This window comes from Charadrius vociferus, unplaced genomic scaffold (assembly GCF_000708025.1).
Source record: "Charadrius vociferus isolate BGI_N301 unplaced genomic scaffold, ASM70802v2 scaffold15, whole genome shotgun sequence".
Classification (NCBI taxonomy): domain Eukaryota; kingdom Metazoa; phylum Chordata; class Aves; order Charadriiformes; family Charadriidae; genus Charadrius; species Charadrius vociferus.
The window spans coordinates 1,653,102-1,672,567 of NW_009650064.1; the positions used below are offsets into that span (position 1 = coordinate 1,653,102).

At 39.4% G+C, this 19,466-nt stretch overlaps 1 protein-coding gene across 1 annotated transcript in view; it reads right to left on the bottom strand.

Annotated features, from left to right (window-relative positions):
• Nucleotides 1-19,466, bottom strand: part of ZFPM2 (zinc finger protein, FOG family member 2) — a 249,170-nt gene that overhangs the window by 149,393 nt on the left and 80,311 nt on the right. Inside the window, exon 4 of the mRNA XM_009891904.1 lies at nucleotides 12,052-12,170. Coding sequence (XP_009890206.1) covers nucleotides 12,052-12,170 — 119 coding nt within the window. The remainder of the gene's footprint in view (nucleotides 1-12,051; nucleotides 12,171-19,466) is intronic.

Below are 19,466 nucleotides of genomic sequence, written 5' to 3' on the forward strand. Positions count from 1 at the left end.
AGCCCTTGTTATATTTCAATTAGATTTTGAAAACGGTATCCTATACTGGTGTGACCAACTGTCTAGCTTGCTGTAACGTCCCATCTGCCATTTTCTGCAAAAAACAGTGTCTCATTCTGGCCTTTTAAAGCCAATCTTGAAAGATTTTAGCTACCTGCAGGCATCTCTGGGCAGCCGAACAAGTGAAGTTGGCTGCATACATTTCTCAGCATCAGGGTGCCAAAAGGCACAGGGTCATCTGTTTCTTTTCCTTCCGCCACACTACAGCTCAGCTGCGCCTACACTGCTCCTGTCGTCTTGGTCCAGCCCGTTCTTAAACACACCAGACACAGATTTACTACAGCCTTTCACTCTCAGTACCATTAGGAAACTCTTTTTCATATCTAACCTAAAACTCCCTTGCTGATACCTACACCTACAAGTTCACCTAATGCAACCCATCATATTCTTCCACGGACCATCATCCAGGTGGATCCAAGAAGCGAGGGAAACCCTCCAGCACAGAAGTGTACAGAATTAAGAGGGTATTTTGGCTTGGAGGAGGGGAGGTGGTTTGGCTGGAGTGAGAAGAGAAACAGAAGTAAGGTAAAACAATTGGATCCTGAAAGAGAAAAATGTGATCTGAAATTTAACAAATACAAATGCAACTACAGTCAAGAGGAAGAAACACCAGAAAAGCAGAGAGAGGTAAGACTAAGACATACTATGAAGTCCACAGTGGAACTAAAAATCAGCAATAGCAGAAGCAGGCCTGCTTCAACACAAGCAGAAAAGAAGAAACTAAGATATTTTGCACTTACTATTGTTTTCTGCTTTATTGCTCTCTTCCCTTTATGCTAATTTGTCCTAGTTTTCTTCCAAAAGTGAGTACAACAGCTTGCAGGAGGGGGAGAGAGGGAAGAATCCTTCCTCACCTCCCCAGCACCGAGGCACACCTCCCTCAGCTCCCCTAAACTTGTCTTTAATGTCCTCACACATGGCAGGAGTTCCAGTTTCATCTTTTAAAAAAACGTGGTCACTCATCCCCCAGATCAGAGACTGTCATGTGGAAAAGAAAGCCTCAAAAAAAAAAAAAGTATTTTGGGAAATGTGAGATGTTTATAAGTACATAAATAATAATAATAATTATTAACATATATGAAGCTTTTATTAAAAAAAATCTCTTCTATGCTTTTCAGATATCAAATCAAACGTCAAAGCCCAGATATAAAATACTAATCTGTGACAGGGAGAATTTTAAATTATAAGACATCTTCTCAGAGTGAGAATAATCTACATAAACCATGATGATATCTCAAATGCTATGTAGTTTATTCTAAATGCATCACTAGCATTCAAACTGCTATCCTTCCCTTAGAGTACAGCAAGGACAGTATTTTGCCTATGTAAAACTCAATTATTCCCTAAACATGTTAAAAGAGCTCAAATAAAAATATGTATTCACAAATTGCGAAACATTTTGTAAATACATTGAAATATCTTCCCTTCCTTGCTAGTCTGTGGAACAAATGATAAAATGCATTAGTGAAAAGAAAGGGGGCAAAAGCTTATTAATTAATACTAAGTTATTTAAGATGGGACACGACTATGAAACAATACCAAATGTGAGGAGGCTACGTATACAATTTATCACGTAAGGAATACCAGAACATGCACAAAACCCTGTAAATAAGACAAATCTTCAGACAGAGTAATAGCTGTGCATCCCTTGCTGCAGCCTTTCCCCTACCGCAGGTGGTCTGGGGCTGGCAGGGAGGGCAAGGACGGCAAGCGATGGTGCCTCCCGCGCTCTTTGCAGCAGAGCCCTAATGGCTGAGGCTGATCATCTTTTCAGCTCCCTTGGAGCCTGAGGAGCCACCACGGGATTAGATTGATGAACTTGTTCTCCAGGCTTGATAAATGAGGCCCAGGACATTTACAAACCCCACTCAGCACTTAAGATCTCGGGCCAAGCTCTGTATTGCCCATATTTTAGTAGAGCAAAGTAGATCTGCTGCAGCTGGAAAAGGACAAATTTTGCTACTAGCTATGTGGTATTACTACTTCATTAGAAAAGGAGCTATAGCTGAATGGAGAAGAAGGTTCAGCAAAGTGTTAGTATTTCAAATAAAACCGACTTTTAGGACCTAATAACAATCAGTACTTTCTTCTGACTAGAATATACTATTTTTATATACTCACAAACACTTCCATTGCATATCTATACATGTATAAATATATATACTTACTATATTTACTATTTTTTTTATATATTTATGAGTACATATATATGCATTCACACATACTGTACTAACTATACTTACTTAAATACTGAGGGGTATTTTCTATTTGAGACATTCAAAAACACACTTTCACAGAATTAAGCTAATTCAGTTGGTAATGAAACAACTAGAAATACCTTTTATTTCCATCATTCTTGAAAATGTACAGGCTACTTCTCTCAAGCATATTCAGACAGAAAGGGAACTGATTTTTGGAATTTCGATCATTCCATGCCACACTGTACAGAAGTGAGTAGCAAGCAGCCACTGCCTTCACTGAAACCACAGGTCCTTTGCTTTACTTGAAGTAATTTTATTTTTATTTAAATGAAAGTAGACAATAATTTAAAATCTTGTTACTATGATATGGTATCTTGGTCTGCACTTTAATTAGCACAAACAAATTCTGACACCACCAAAATGTGAATTTTCTTTTCACACCAACATTTTCTTTACAGCACACTTTATCATAGAATCATAGAAACATAGAATGTTTAGGTTGGAAGGGACCTTAAAGATCATCGAGTTCCAACCCCCCTGCCATGGGCAGGGACACCTCCCACTAGACCAGGTTGCTCAAAGCCCCATCCAGCCTGGCCTTGTAAAATACTAATCTGTGACAGGGAGAATTTTAAATTATAAGACATCTTCTCAGAGTGAGAATAATCTACATAAACCATGATGATATCTCAAATGCTATGTAGTTTATTCTAAATGCATCACTAGCATTCAAACTGCTATCCTTCCCTTAGAGTACAGCAAGGACAGTATTTTGCCTATGTAAAACTCAATTATTCCCTAAACATGTTAAAAGAGCTCAAATAAAAATATGTATTCACAAATTGCGAAACATTTTGTAAATACATTGAAATATCTTCCCTTCCTTGCTAGTCTGTGGAACAAATGATAAAATGCATTAGTGAAAAGAAAGGGGGCAAAAGCTTATTAATTAATACTAAGTTATTTAAGATGGGACACGACTATGAAACAATACCAAATGTGAGGAGGCTACGTATACAATTTATCACGTAAGGAATACCAGAACATGCACAAAACCCTGTAAATAAGACAAATCTTCAGACAGAGTAATAGCTGTGCATCCCTTGCTGCAGCCTTTCCCCTACCGCAGGTGGTCTGGGGCTGGCAGGGAGGGCAAGGACGGCAAGCGATGGTGCCTCCCGCGCTCTTTGCAGCAGAGCCCTAATGGCTGAGGCTGATCATCTTTTCAGCTCCCTTGGAGCCTGAGGAGCCACCACGGGATTAGATTGATGAACTTGTTCTCCAGGCTTGATAAATGAGGCCCAGGACATTTACAAACCCCACTCAGCACTTAAGATCTCGGGCCAAGCTCTGTATTGCCCATATTTTAGTAGAGCAAAGTAGATCTGCTGCAGCTGGAAAAGGACAAATTTTGCTACTAGCTATGTGGTATTACTACTTCATTAGAAAAGGAGCTATAGCTGAATGGAGAAGAAGGTTCAGCAAAGTGTTAGTATTTCAAATAAAACCGACTTTTAGGACCTAATAACAATCAGTACTTTCTTCTGACTAGAATATACTATTTTTATATACTCACAAACACTTCCATTGCATATCTATACATGTATAAATATATATACTTACTATATTTACTATTTTTTTTATATATTTATGAGTACATATATATGCATTCACACATACTGTACTAACTATACTTACTTAAATACTGAGGGGTATTTTCTATTTGAGACATTCAAAAACACACTTTCACAGAATTAAGCTAATTCAGTTGGTAATGAAACAACTAGAAATACCTTTTATTTCCATCATTCTTGAAAATGTACAGGCTACTTCTCTCAAGCATATTCAGACAGAAAGGGAACTGATTTTTGGAATTTCGATCATTCCATGCCACACTGTACAGAAGTGAGTAGCAAGCAGCCACTGCCTTCACTGAAACCACAGGTCCTTTGCTTTACTTGAAGTAATTTTATTTTTATTTAAATGAAAGTAGACAATAATTTAAAATCTTGTTACTATGATATGGTATCTTGGTCTGCACTTTAATTAGCACAAACAAATTCTGACACCACCAAAATGTGAATTTTCTTTTCACACCAACATTTTCTTTACAGCACACTTTATCATAGAATCATAGAAACATAGAATGTTTAGGTTGGAAGGGACCTTAAAGATCATCGAGTTCCAACCCCCCTGCCATGGGCAGGGACACCTCCCACTAGACCAGGTTGCTCAAAGCCCCATCCAGCCTGGCCTTGAACACCTCCAGGCATGGGGCTCCAACTTCACTGGGCACTTTGTTCCAGTGTCTCACCACCCTTAGAGTGAAAAATTTCTTCCTAATATTCCAAACAATTGCCCACTATTGCCTCCACAAGCCTTATGGAAATCATCTGTTGATGTTTTCATAATCATGTCACTTGTATGTCCAGACAGTGCTACCACAGTTCCACAGGCAACAGCATCACAGTGCTTTTCTCCACTAACAGCGTACACTAAGGCTAACTACCCTTGGGCAGGCATAGCTTTGCCTGTAATTGCCCCAAAGAAACCCAGGAGCATCCAGGACATCTTACTTTCTAGTGGTCAAAGAGAGAACACAACCCTCCAGCTCTTTCGGTTCAGTTTCAGGCAATTCTTGGCTTAAAAATGCAGACATCTTTGTCGACACAAGCACCTTCATAGCTTTAAGTTCCACTGAAGTGATGGAGGTAGAATTTCCTACGCTTGTTCTATGGATGTGAAACTACTGAAAAAAATGTGTCAACATTTTAGAAACTGAATTTTCTTTCAGAGTAAAAAAAATTGTGTTCTTTAACATTTAGTAAGAAGAAAGTTATTTCAAAAACTGCTGAATATTTAAATCTGACATTTTATATCTGCTTAGTCTGTAATACATATGTTTCATAAATAAGAAGAAATATCATTCTAAAAAGCATGAATTTTAAAATTTTCCTAAGATCACAACATTAATGTTAAATTCCTCATCTTAATCATGGGTGTTGAACTCGTGCCTGTTAGGTATTTCAGTGTACTGAGCTACATGAGTGACCTTAATGGAGCTAAATCAACTATTTCTCTCACCCAAAGTTTTTAAATAAGACTACATCTCATTCTAAGAGTTGTGTTATAAATTTAGCAAAATCTACAATAGCAAAATAACCATTTCAGTCTTAAAGCCTGTGACACAGAGAAGATTAGACTAGATGGCCATAGTCTAGCAGCACAAGAATACACTGCTGCTGCACAGTTGATTGCAACGGTTCTCTCTAAACAGCTTAACATGAAGTATGTCCTCCAGTACACATTGTCTTCTCTCTGCTTTTCCCCACATCCTGAAATGGAAGAGCTTGGCACTCGCAGATTGCGTTTCCCCCTGCTGCTGCTGTCTAGGAGGCCCTGAACCAAATTTTCTTGCCCTTTTTCTGTCCCAGGCTTTTGACCTTGCCTCATCTCTTCCCCCTTGGCCTTCCCCTCACTCTGCTCTCAGAAGCTCCCCAGCAATGTGCCCCAGGGTACATTCCCACTTTGAGAAGGACCCCGTACTGAAATGAAGCTTGCTGAAATAGGACAGATAGTTTATTGAGTTTTCTCCCAGGGAACTGAGTTAGTTTAATGAGAATGATTGGTAACGTCTTCTACTTAATTAAACAGTATTAGGATAAAGTCTCCTTAATGGAGATGCTGAAGCAAGCACCAAGTAACTGAATTATTTTAAAAAACCTTTCATCGTAGTTTTAAACAAATGTTAAAGTTCTGCTGTTTTGATAAACAGGTGTCAAAATTAACCATGGGTACATGTAGTCTTAAACAAAGGCTGTAGCCAAGGAAAAGAGGTTAAAAACCAAAAGCATTTCTATGTGAAAAAACACTATTGACATAATACTACATTCTGGAAATCATTGCAGAAATAAGGAAATGAAAAGGAACAAGGTAACTTCAATCCTGTCTTCCTGTGAACATTTGTGTTTTGTTTTGTTGTTTTTTTTTTTAAACAAACCATATTCCTATGTCCCTTAAACATTAAATATCTTAAAATTAAGGTTATGGTAATGGCATGCAGTACTAATACAGTGTACTAACAGCATTTAGACAGAGGTGCACAATCAATGTGCACCTTCTTTTCAAGGACCATGTTGCTTCATCACCTATTCGTGTTTGTCATGGTCCTCATACCAGAATAGCACTCTGGAAACTGCTTTCACAAGCTGGAAAAAGACATTTTCAGCTTCTTTCAAAACAGGATGTTTATTCAGATCATTACCGCATCTTGCTATCATATTAGTAACATGTTTTAAATTAACTCTGTTGTGCAAAAGTAAATAAGGGAGCAGAAATAACTAATTTATTTTTTAAAGAAAAGAAGCGTCTACAATTATGCATAAAATTTTCAAAAAAAGTTCTTCTGTCATTGTATTCCCCTCAACTCTGTGTCTATATAAATGGGAGAGCACTTTATAAAAGGTGAGGCAATGTGAGGTGATGTGTTCTCAAAGACCATTGTGGATGGCCATGCGGATGTCCACATGATCTCGGCATATCTCCATTTTTTTTAACGTTTCACTTTGTATGAAGCGGCCAATGCTGACACTTGTAGAGTGCATCAGCACATCGCTGTAGGTGTGACACAATGTGGTGTCCAGAAGCACTGTTATGTTAACATCTGCTCGTGTCTGAGACAGAAAGAAGTGGTTTTAAACTAGTTTTAAACATGAAGAACCTGACAGTAACAGCAGTAAAAATGAGAAAGAAATGCTTTTGCAGTCACTTGAGATACTTAAAGGCATAAACGCAGTATAACAAAGATTAGAATCAAGGTTCATTACCCAATACACTATTGTTCATAAGTAAACATAAAAATGGTTCCGTGCTAATAAGAACCAAAATCCCCCCCTGCAAGTATCTGAAGATAAAAACTGCCTTATCCTCTTCTGTGTTTGAACAAGAGAACTGGAGACTACAGCCTGACTACAGCCATGCTACCATCCATCTTGGTGGTCATACAGCACCTCCAACCAAAGTGCCCAGCAAAGCCGCGCACTGCAACTCTGAAGATTTAAAGTTGCTGGCTACTACAGATATGAGGTTTTTGACCCAAAGTGACCAGCCACAGATTAGCGAGTAACTTAACTGCATTTTGAACCTTGGCTCCTCAGCCCCTCACATGCTATCCAGTCAAACGGTTTCATGAGGATATCTTCCAGAAGGAGTGTCACTTTGGCGCCAAACCTCCCAGATCCCATTAAAGGGTCCCTGCTGTATCCTACTGCTCGCCTGGCCCAGCCCGGCACACTTTCATCCCACGGATTCCCTTCACAGCCACGCTGAATCCTCTTTTCCTTATCAGGCCGATACAGGCCTGCCCCGCATGCTCCTCCCTGCGACAAGACGACGAGAATGGGGAGCAGGATCCAGCTGCTCATTGTTTTGCTTTGCAAAACCCTGCCATGGGCACAGATTAACACCAAAACCTCGATGGCAGCAGCCAAGGGAAAAGGCCTTTCAGAATGCCTCCACATGACTACCAGAGCGATGGTGCGAGCCGCTGCTCGACGTCCATCGTGGGCTACACAGTTCTGTGCCGCTTTTGTTTCTAAGGGCCTCATTCCCACCAAGTTGTCCCCTCAAACAGGGAAAATATTTGCAGCTGGGAAAAAGCATGCAAATGGCTTTTTCTTAAATAGGCTGCTAGTGCCCTGAATTTAGAGCTGCTTAGGCAAAACAGCTACTCTTTCAGTGGTTTGTATGACCAGTCTAGAGGGGTCTTCTCTTCTCACCTGCCTGTTCACATTAGACTTGACATTTGTGCAAATCCGCTTTCCTGTTAAAGATGGGAATCACAAGCTAGGAGTTCCACGCTTAGAAATATACTCCTGCCTACTTGTAGGTACCCACAAACTACTGAATTTTCTGTGATGCAGCAGGGCACAAAGTCGGAGCCTTCCTTGTGAAACTAGCGATTAAATCGTGTCACCTTCCTTGTAGAGCCAAGTTCTCACTAACTAGCGATAGAAAGCAGTATTGTACAAAACTCTTAATGTATCTGTTTGTCAAAACAGCAAGATTATTTTAAATCTCAAACATAATCTGGAAATACGCAGGTGATCTCTTTTTACTGTAAAGCAAGAGAAGAAGCTCTTATTTTAGAAGTACCCTTTCTAGACTTGAAAAGATATTCCTGTGCATTTCATTTTCTTGGTACTATCAAGTACTATGGAACAGCTGACGGAAAGTGGAAGAAGTGGAAGGAAATGGAAGGCAATAACCTCTATGCCCGATTGCACAGACGGATACAAACTATGCATGCAGATGAAAGCAGAACAATTTTGCCAGTTTGGCAAAATGACAGGAACAGATCATTAAAAGTATCTAAATAGGAGATCTATCACTCTAAAGATAATAAAAGTATCTAAATAGAGATCTATAAATATTTAATAATTATATAAGGCGTTCTTAAGTTCAGATTGAAATGGGAACTAAATGCCTAGACAAGTTTTAAGATCCAAGACTCACTCTTTGTTGTTAAAACCAACGTTCTTAAGATTTCTGGTGACTGCATGCAGATTGTTTCTTCAATAGTAACAGCAGTGCAATGGGGTGCACGATTTAATAAGGGGTTTTGATCACTCTGTAATTAATGAACATTGGCTAACTCCTAGATGAGAAAACTAAGAACTTTCATGGTCACTGAGCTTTTTCAACTCTACCATTAGAGTCTGAGTATTCTGCAGTCCTGATACGAACCTTGCTCTACCATATCTGCCGGCAGTGCTGCGGCACTGCTGGTGAAGTCAACAGCTGCTATTCTTACTGCAATTGCAAACAGCACTTAAATCATTTTTGTTCAAGGTACCCAACCTTCCACTACTCGGAGATGTATATTGTTAATATACTTCAAGACAGAAACTTGAAAGATCTAAAAAGTATTTGACATCTGGCACGGTGACTCAATTAATTATTGTGCTGAATTAATTAGCTTGCTCCATCTCCTGAGCCAACAGCAGCGAGACTGTATTCAGCAACACAGCACTGCTGAAATAAGAAGCACTTCAACAGGATATTACATGTACAGGCTGTATACAGTGCAGAGTACAAGGTTAGTAAGTAAGCTGTAACTGTTGTAGGGAGGTAATGAATCCTGTGAAGCAGTGTCACATTGCTAAGACTAAACAGTGAAGTCAGATAAGATACTTCTAGTCAGCCACAAACATATTTTCCAGTAAAGTGATCAGCTGCAAAAATGGTGATATTTACTCACCTGCAATTCCCTATTTTTTTCTTTCCTGTCCTCTCTATACCAAAAATTCACATTAAAGCTCGTTTCCAAAAATCATTTGACAATTATAACAGTGTAATGTTTGAAGTTCTCATTCAGAAATGAATTAAACCTGCTGTCAGCTGATGTGAAAGTTTAATGGAATTCTAAGGAGGTGAGGCTTTACCCAAATATGCTTTCCAAAACAGATATAAATAACTTAAGTAAACAAACACAACTCCCCTTATAAACAACAGAGAGCATGTACAGTGGTGAGAAAAGTCATAAAATGTGTCAAGCAAACAGAGAAATCATAAATAAACCAGAATCGTTTCAAGGGGGAAAAAAAAAAAGATAAAAGAAAAATATGCAGAAGCTGGCAGTGGGTTTGTGTTGCTTAAACAGTAAATTAAAGTTCTATCAAAAGGTTTACATTTCTTCACAGAGCATTTTAAAGGAACAAATGTAGGATTACAGGAAACATCTGATATTTGGGAAAAAGAAACAATACTTAGAATCACAGAATAATTCAGGTTGGAAGGGACCTCTGGAGGTCATCCAGTCCAAACTCCTGCTCAAAGCCGGACAAACTTCAAAGTCAGATCCAACTTCGAAGTTAACTCAGATTGCTCAAGATCACATCCAGTTCAGTTTTGACTGCCTCAAAGGATGGAGTCGCTCAGGGCACAAAACAATAATGCCAAGGACTGCACTTCTGTTTACAGGAATTTTCTCAGATTTCCAAATGTATTTATATTAGTATGAAAAACAAAAGTAAACTCTTCCAAGTGTTAGCAAAAATAGACTTCATGTTTTCTAATTTGACAAGAAAAAAATGAGTATCGTTCCAGCTTAGGGAGAAAAAAGTCCTGAAGATTTTCATCCCATATCTCTCAGAGCTGGGTTGAGGAAGTTGTTCCATCCCATTATCATCACCAAACTCAGCTCATTATTTAATTATGAGTTCACTGAAAACAAAATATTTAGCTAAATGTTTTTGTTACAGAAAAAGTGGTATTTGCCCAAATTTGCAAAGTAATAACAGACATTAATATACGCCTTGTACTACCAAAGGAGGAGCAAGCTCCTGCTCTACATCTTCAGAAAACAAAAATGAAACAGTATGATTAAATGCTGACATGTTGCAAATTCATCCTATCATCTGATAACGATAACATTTGTAGGGAAGGGTCAATCAACATCATCTTCCATACTCAAACATTATCTTCAAGTCTTATATACCTGAGGAAGTGGTACAAGTGGACAGGGCAATAGGGACATTGTATATACTTCAGATTAATTCTCTGACAATATCTGGAAAGGTGACCCTGTATTGAAAAAAAGCAACACATATCTCTAGAAGAGGGGTTTAGACAATCTTGGAATATACATCTTGGAAAATGCATTTCAGCATTTACAGTGTGGTATGAGTATTATCAGTAGATGGTTCCTTTCAAGGACTGGAGCACTGTAGATGCCAACTACTGGTGACAGTTTCAAAAATGTAGGTATCGGCCACAGCAGGTTACTCTGAGTATCTGTGTTAAATATTTTAGCCCATCCCCCCACCCTCTCCAGTCTGCAAGAAGACCTGTGTTCCTTCAGAGGGCAATTCATTAGGGTGAGAGGAAACAGCCTCAAGTTGCACCAGGAGAGGTTTAGATTGGATATTTGGAAAAAATTCTTCACTGAAAGGGTTATCAAGCACTGGAAGAGGCTGCCCAGGGCAGTGGTTGTGTCATCATCCATGGAGGTATTTAAAAGACATGTAGACATGTTGCTTAGGGACACAGCTTAGTGGTGGACTTGGCAGTGCTAGGTTTACGGTTGGACTCGATGACCTTAAAGGTCTTTTCCAACCTAACCAATTCTATGACATAATACTGAAGCTCAGACTTAAAACCAACACAAACAAGAATGAAATGGAGAGCTAGGAAGGACATGATATTCATTGCACTGAACTGAGACCAGCAAAGCATTACTTTTAAGTAATAGGGTCCACATACTTTCTGCAATCAGAATGAGAAACAAGGCTAACTGAGAATATATTATAAGACAGGTGCCTTTTAATATCTTTCAAAATAATTTTAATCTGATGGAAGATCTTGCTATGTTCAGTAACATTAACATTAAGGCAAATTTAATGAATTTTATCCTAAAATAATGGAGCTATTTATTTTCCGTACCATCCATTAGTATAAATTAAGTACTCAGCAATTAATGCCATGAAAAGTTTAAAAAGCCACTAAAAAATCAGCTGTTACTACTGAAACGCAACAGCTTGGTTCAGCAAACAAGGAAGTGACATTTTCCTTCTTCTGTAAAATAACACGTCTAATACTATTAACCTGTGCTCCAAATAACTTTACATGGACGGTGCCATAGATGAACTCATTGGAAAAGAGCCAAATCCCACTGTCCGCAAAACCTAACAATGCCTGTTTCCGAATGCTCCGCCTGAGTAGTAATTCAGGCTATTCCCGAAAGAACGACACACAATATCACGAAGCGAAGCGCCTGGGAGCATCTACATACCAAGGTGTTATTATTCAGATCCATCTTCCCAGCGAAAGGCCCCCATGTTGTTCCAACTGGAAGCTGCTGCCGGCTCTGAATCTTGCGTTCCCCGTCTTTCTGGACCACCTCCAACTCTCCTGCAAACAAAGGAAACAAGCAGTGTTGAGAGTACTTTCACTTGTGCCTTGACAACAACCACCTCTGCCTTTGTGTCGGCTTTCTACGCGCAATGTTCTGAGGACCCATATAATGAGAATTAATTATGCTTGTCTGAAAAACAACTGATCTTGTCATCCTGCAAAAGAAAAACAAACCTTTTTCCCTTATAATTATATTCAAATTTGGTTTAGAAAGTCCCGTTCCTTTCTTGCATCTTTTCACACACGTTCCAGTTTGAAGGCATTTTTATTCAGAATAGCGGTTTCATAGAAGTTCTTAAGAAATGCTGAGGAGAGGGGAGATGACAGCTGAAAGGGGAGAGTGCAACAGCATCCACACCTGGTGCATTAACCTCCCTGATGCATTTTGCTGTCACAAGTCCATATTCTGAAGTACTCAGCTACTAAACATTTTGGAGACATACCATATAGCAATATAAATCCACAACTCCACTAATTTATAAGAAACTACTAAAAACATTTACTGCAATTAAAAAAAAGGATTTTGAACTGAGTGAGGTTTTACAGGCAGAAACATTTCAGAATTAGACCCAAAATAATTTAAATTGTTAACTTAAGGTTTTAGCACAAAATATGTAAAAGCAATGGGGAGACAGAATAGTGATTTTTTTTGTGTGTGTGTACTTAATTGTCCTTTTTTTTTAAAGTAAATTTTATTTTTGAAAATAAGGACTTCAAAATTAACACTTAAAAGTGAAATTGTAACTTTAGCTCGCTTTAACTTTTCTAGGTTTTTCCAGTGAAAAGAGAAAGAGTAATACAGAGTTGATCATTACTGTGGAAGGAAAAATAAAATTCAGTCACCACCTTTCTCCCGACATTTTTTTCACTTCATTTCAGGATTAAAAAAATAGTCTGGACAATCCTTCTTTGAAAGCAGTCTCTTCAATAAGCCTATTTTTCTATGAACCAACATTTCAGTTAAAAATGTAGCAACAGTTATGTTTATACACGCAGTTTCTAACATTCTTTTCTAAAACAATTCAAACAAATTCTTTTGTTTCAAGCATTAAGAGGGATAAAACAGAGCAAGGATGATGGGCTGATCTGCGCTTTTCCTCTTAGACGTTTAACTGAATTTTTCCATGCTGTTGCACTTCCAAGCTTTGGCCTTCCTGAAGGTAGGCAGAAAATCTGTTGTTGTTCTCAGGAGCAGCAGAGCTCACCTAGACTCTGCTGTAGCCGTGATTTCTCCCGCCCTGTTTTCCCAGCCCTTTCCATACCAACCAGATCCAAGAGTAATTCCTGCCTTTTGCATCAGCGTGTCCCTTCTACCCCAAATCAGGACGGTGCTTTTCCACAAACAGGGTAAAGTCCAACTGTGTGAGAAGGCAGCTCGTCCCAGATTTAGAACTGGCAGTTGTTGTGAAATGAACATTGGGTCAGAGGAAGTGAGTAACTCCTCCTGGCTTACAGGCAGTCTCCACAGACTTCCCCGAGCTAACCATTCCCATGGATGCCTGGATTTATGTTATAGCCAGGCTGCAAAGTTCTCCCTTGTCCGCAGGGGTTAATCTCGATCGTTTTCCAAAAAGAGAAGACTTGGCTCTGGCTTCCATTTTCAAGCACAGAAGTCTAAATTTCACCTCTGAGTGTTGCAGATTACAAAACTACTCTACGTAAAATTGTGCATCAGATCCTTCCTGCAAACTGGAACAAATCTAGGAAATAGAGCTGTATCAGTTTACAAAAGCTTCTACGTATGCGGGTGAGTCCTCATCATGACAGTGCTACGACATTTTAAAAGGCAGTATGTGAGCAGGTAGGCTTATGGATTAATTAGATCTAATTTGCACATGTGATATATATGCATCCAAACAGAAAAAAAAAAATAAAAAAATGTGGTTTTCCCTCTCACAGTCACATTGTTACATATTGTATTAACTTTAAAAAATCTCTTTATATGTTAATTATGGAACAGAGAAATCTTTCTGGTGTTGCAAGGTAACAAGTTGATCACTTAGGTGTACTGCAGCATTTTCTCTCTACGTAGAAATGAAAACTGTAGCATTTGCTTGCTTTTACACACTAAAAAACAGCCATGTCTATGGACATGTCACATTTAACTGATACCAGAGGAATCATGAGAATCTTTGAAAACCCTTTTAAAAAATAATTCAGCCTCCCTTTCTGCCACTGACATTTTTCATTTGAAAAGGGTTCAGACACAGTCAAACAGTGACTCCTTATCTGTACCTGTGGATTTACAAGCAGGCCTGTCTTTTAATGGATTAAGAACGACAAACTTAGGGCAGATCATCCAGTGATATCAAAAAACCTACCTAACTTTTAAGGTACACATCATTACACTTTACATTTTAAATAAAATTAATAACATGAATCTTATACTTGGTAAGCAGTTCAGGTTTGAGGCAAACATAAAAACAAGCAATTATTTCCCAAAGTTGTATTTTTTTCCTCCAGCTGATAATTCAATAAGTTAATATGGATTCTTTCTCTTTTTTATTCTCTTTTGTTACAGTCCCAAGTTGTAGTTTGAACAATACATTTCAATATGTATGAATACATTGAAATGTCCTGCAGATGCGGTAACACCATGCTGAATGGTACTGAAGTTGCCGTATTTTCCCCTCCACTCAGAACACCATGACAAAGTAGCAGACTGCAGACAGGGTAACAAAACATTTCGCTGCATACCCTTCCTGCTTCCCTTGATCATAGTTCTCCAAAAAAGACACATTTCTCTCTGGTCACCATGATCAGCAGCCATTGTAATGCTATGGGCGAACATTAGAGTTGGGAAGGATAAGCTGCTCATACGTTTTGGCAAACACGGACATTTTGGCTATGGTTGTGCAAGGTGCAGCACATTACAATTTGATCCTTGGCAAAGATTATTTTTTTTTTTTTTCACTAAGAATCTTTGTTCGTTTAGGGGAAAAAAAATAACACTAAGAGAGCTATAAGTTAAAAAAACACTGCACATCAGGGTCTACAAGCATCTGCTAAGATTTTTTTTTTTTTTTCTACCAGAGCCTGCCTCTGTCATAAAATCCCTGTGTATGTTCCTTTGTTTGTGCTAAGCAGGAAGGCCAGGGGCTGGCACGAGGGTTTGTAGAAGAAAGATTACAAATGTCACTATTAAAAATCCTCTCCTGAATTCCCCTGACCCCAGAGTAAGGATCCTGCAACTGTTCTGCCTTCATTTACAACACTTTGCTCCTCTGAAATTTCCTATTTGGTGAATTGTACTGAAACTGCAGCAACAGACAGGCCCGGTCACCTGCTGACGAGAACAGGGCTGTCCCCTGCTCACTGCCGGCTTCCCAAGAGGACGCTGGTTTAAGTGGTGCCGTACTTATGACCCCTAATAACTTGTGACCTCAAGGGGAGTTTGCTGGAATAAAAGAACCTCACCCTGTGACTCTTAATTGTGTCAGCAAGACATGGTTTTCCCCTTTAGCCTCAGAAGTAGTTCAGATGTAAGTCAGAAATGCTCTCTGCAGCTACGGTCCCCTCCACAACTGCTCAGCATCTTCACAGATTACATCAGGAAAAAGAAGAGGAGTGGAAATTTTATTGCTATATCACCACTTGCAATAAGAAGTGTAAAGACTCAGCTGGTACAGACTCTTCACAGGTGCCTGTCCCTGGAGATCCCGACGAGCGGGGAGAAAAGGAAAGAAAGGATGAAAAACTGCTGCAGCATCCTTTAATCTGTGCACCAGCCCAAAGGAAGCAGAAAAGTCCATGCCAAACGCTGTTAGGAGTTTCTAGTGACCAGTAATTGCAACAGACCACCTCAGTACTGAACACTGAACATAATGTTCCTTCACGTAACAGTAAATTATAACATACACAATTCATACACACCCCTTGGATTCATCATTCCTATGGCAAAGTCAAGAAGCAGTTGTATTTTGCTGTTTTCATCCTAGACTTGTCAACCCTCCGATTGAAAAGGACAGCAAGAAGCATAACAGAAGCAGCACTAAGAAAAGTAAGTGAAGCGGAAGTGATGCCTTGCTTTTAGTTTTTGAGAGTCAGGTAAAAAAAAAAATATTTAAGAGACATTTCATTTTGTGATATTTACTTCCCTTTTCCTTGTGACAGAGCAAGTATTTTTTCAGCCAGTTCTTCAGGACCACACTTATTTCCAGCTTGCTGAGTAAGTTTATACAAAATATTTGAGACACATAGTATGGGCTAATCAATTTTGGTAAAAGATAATGCTGTTAGTGCTGTGGGCTGTTTCTCTTATCTTGTTGATGTAGCATACTTTTAAAGTCTGTGATTACTCAAAGACTTATGATAGCTGCACTGTAAAAGAAGCCCCAAGTCATGACTCGCTAGTACAGCTACAAAACATCCCATGGCTTTTAAGATATTAGGCCACCTTGGTGGATACAAAACCAGAATGAAAGGACTCAATTTAGGATTCTTTTCTTCCATATATGCATTATTTCAGGGATGCCACATAGGGTTTGCATGAAACAGAAGGTAGAGAGGTCAGTTTAGCTTTGTTTTCTTCTACAGCAAAATCAGAATCATTTAAAAAAAAATCCACAAAACATATAGTATACGCAGGAACCCAACAACAGCTTTTGACCCTTAACAGGATTTGACCACTGTTCAAATACCAGGAGAATTCAATTATATGTAGTATTTCTGAACAAAATAATACTGGCTTTCATCCATCTACCCGCATTCTGGAATAAGAATCAAAGGAGTGTACATCTGAAGGTGAGTGATGAACAGTGTTTTGGGGAAGAAAAAGTGAACTACTTCATTCAGAAATAAGTGTATCCAGATTTATAAATGTTTAACGTTTCTAAGCAAGACACTGATAGCTTTGGCGGTAGGGTTTTTTATCAGGAATAGCTTTCTAAGTGGAGTCAGTTAAAAAGAATGAGTAAGCTCTTCCTCTGCTATAATTAGAGATTGGTTATTTGACATCATGGCGCTCTACCAATTTCCACAAGCAAATGGCTCCGTCTTTGCATATTTCCAGTGCACAGCCACCTGGCTCTCTAATGAATATTTTTGCATGGCAAAGAAATTTTATATGTTGTAGTTTCAAACAAGGACTGCTCTGAAGTCAGAGCGAGCAAGTTAAAAACAATCTCAGAAGTTCTTAAGCGCTGCCCAGCCCAAAGCCCAAGATCAGCCTGCTGTCATGTATGCACAGGAAGAATCGGCAATTAATATTTGACTGGGGTTTACCTCCATTTTAACAAACTAATATACGTTTGCACACATGTTATATACGTTGCAAACTAACACGTTTGCACACAGCAGCTCACTGACAGCAGAGAACTATGCCATTTCCATTTCTGTGATTCTTAACAAGGTGGCTCCAATATTAAATGCTCATACACTTGCTTGGCAGACATAAACTGCATTATTGAGATACCTCCTCTAAATTCTCCTCCCTCAATTTTCAAGTCTGTGAGACATAACACACACTAAACTACAGTTTTGAACATAAACTTGAAATACGACGTTCTCTATTCAAGTACTCCAGTCAAACCCTGATAAATCAGGCTGGCCATGCAGTGATCTTATCCTTTCTGACTCTTTAATAAATCGAACCGTGTAAGTTCACGCTGTTGGAAGTTGTCACTAAATGAAATTGTGACCTTATCCGATGCGTGAACTTATCCTGCTGACAACTACATTTATTGTGCGGATAAGAATGGGGGAAAAAAACCCCAACTTTTGATAATTGTGATCTTAGCCATATGCAACTCTAACAGATGGGACCTTTTTGATGTTCCATTAATGATTTGCCTATGATGAGCCTCTACTCAGGGAAAAAATAAATGTTCTTCATAGGTAAGTGGTAGGGGGACGGGTAAGCAGTATGAAAAGTGCACAGAGGTACTGGCTGACAGCAGTGAATCAGAAGCTATTAGCCTAACACAAAGAGCTTTGAATTAGCTTGTAATTGCACAGGAGAAGATAACATAATGGAGGTGGCGAAAGGGAAACATTCCCTTTCCACAGGACTCATTCAATAGCCCAAAACTCTAAAACATGTAACTGAGAGTCTGAAGCGCTAACCCAAAATATGCTAAGCTGTGGCACTTCATGATGAATGAATGAATACCGAATCCCTTCTCAGCACCAACTGGACGGCTGCCACTGCTGTTGTGGAAGAACACTGGGGAACACGCAATTTGCACACATATGTTATGAAAATGGCCAACCATCTCACATGACCATATTTGTCTGTCAGGGATTTCGTACCTTGTGTTACCTAATTCTTACATCTCTCCACAACGGGTAGCACTGTACCTGTTCTGCAGTGGGCTGACTCTGCAGTGAGAAGATCTGGAGGGTGTCAGGGTACAACCTGTTTTGCAGCGCTGCGAGTCTGCTATGGGATACAAGAACTGGAACTGTCTTACTAGAAAGACACACATACACACGAGACAAGTTCACCATGGATTCCAAACAGTAATGGACTAAATTACAATTGACCTTCAAAAGAAATTTTACAATTTGCTTTGCAATGAAAATTGCATTCACAGGGGTCTTGGTAAAAACAGAGGTTATTTAGGTTGTCCAGAACCAAAGGCAAAATTTAATTTTGCTGCCCCAAAGATGAGAAAATACAGCCAGGCCACTGTTAGGATGAGAAGGGTGGAAGGAGGAACAGACTTGGGACTGAAAACTGAGAAAACAGCTCTATGCAGTCACCCTGCAGGGGTGATCGTTATTCTGCTGCCACTGAGGGGGTGAAGGGTTTGGGAATGGAGAAGCCTTTTTCCTTTCTCTGAAGTCACTGTCCCCAACCAGCAACTCCTCCCCCTAACCCTGATCCTCCCTAGTCCCACCCCTCTTACGGAGTAAGGTCAACCAGACCTCTTAGCACAATGGCAATGAGGGAAGTAGACACAAGGATATCCCACAGGTACTTACTCATTTAAGCTACTGCTCTCCTTATGCTTAGAAGCAGGTCTAGATAGGAAAGACAACGCAGGAGAAGCTGCCACATGTCGCTTCATTCCTAACCGAGCTGCCTAACGTTGCCCCACCTTGCCAATGCCGCTTACAGGGCAGCTGTGCACTCTAGGTAAGGATGACAAATGAAAAGGCTTCTCCGTTTTCTGTAACAAAAATCTCGCTGCTCCCTACCTTTCTTTCGAGCCCCGAAAGTCAGAAGCAGAGTTTCTTTATCTCTCCTACCTGCTGCTAGTACTGCAAATGGCAGAGAGTGCAGGTGCTATCCTTATCTGCAGCAGTGCTGTCCTACAACGGACAATAAAGGGAAGGAAAGAATATTCTGAA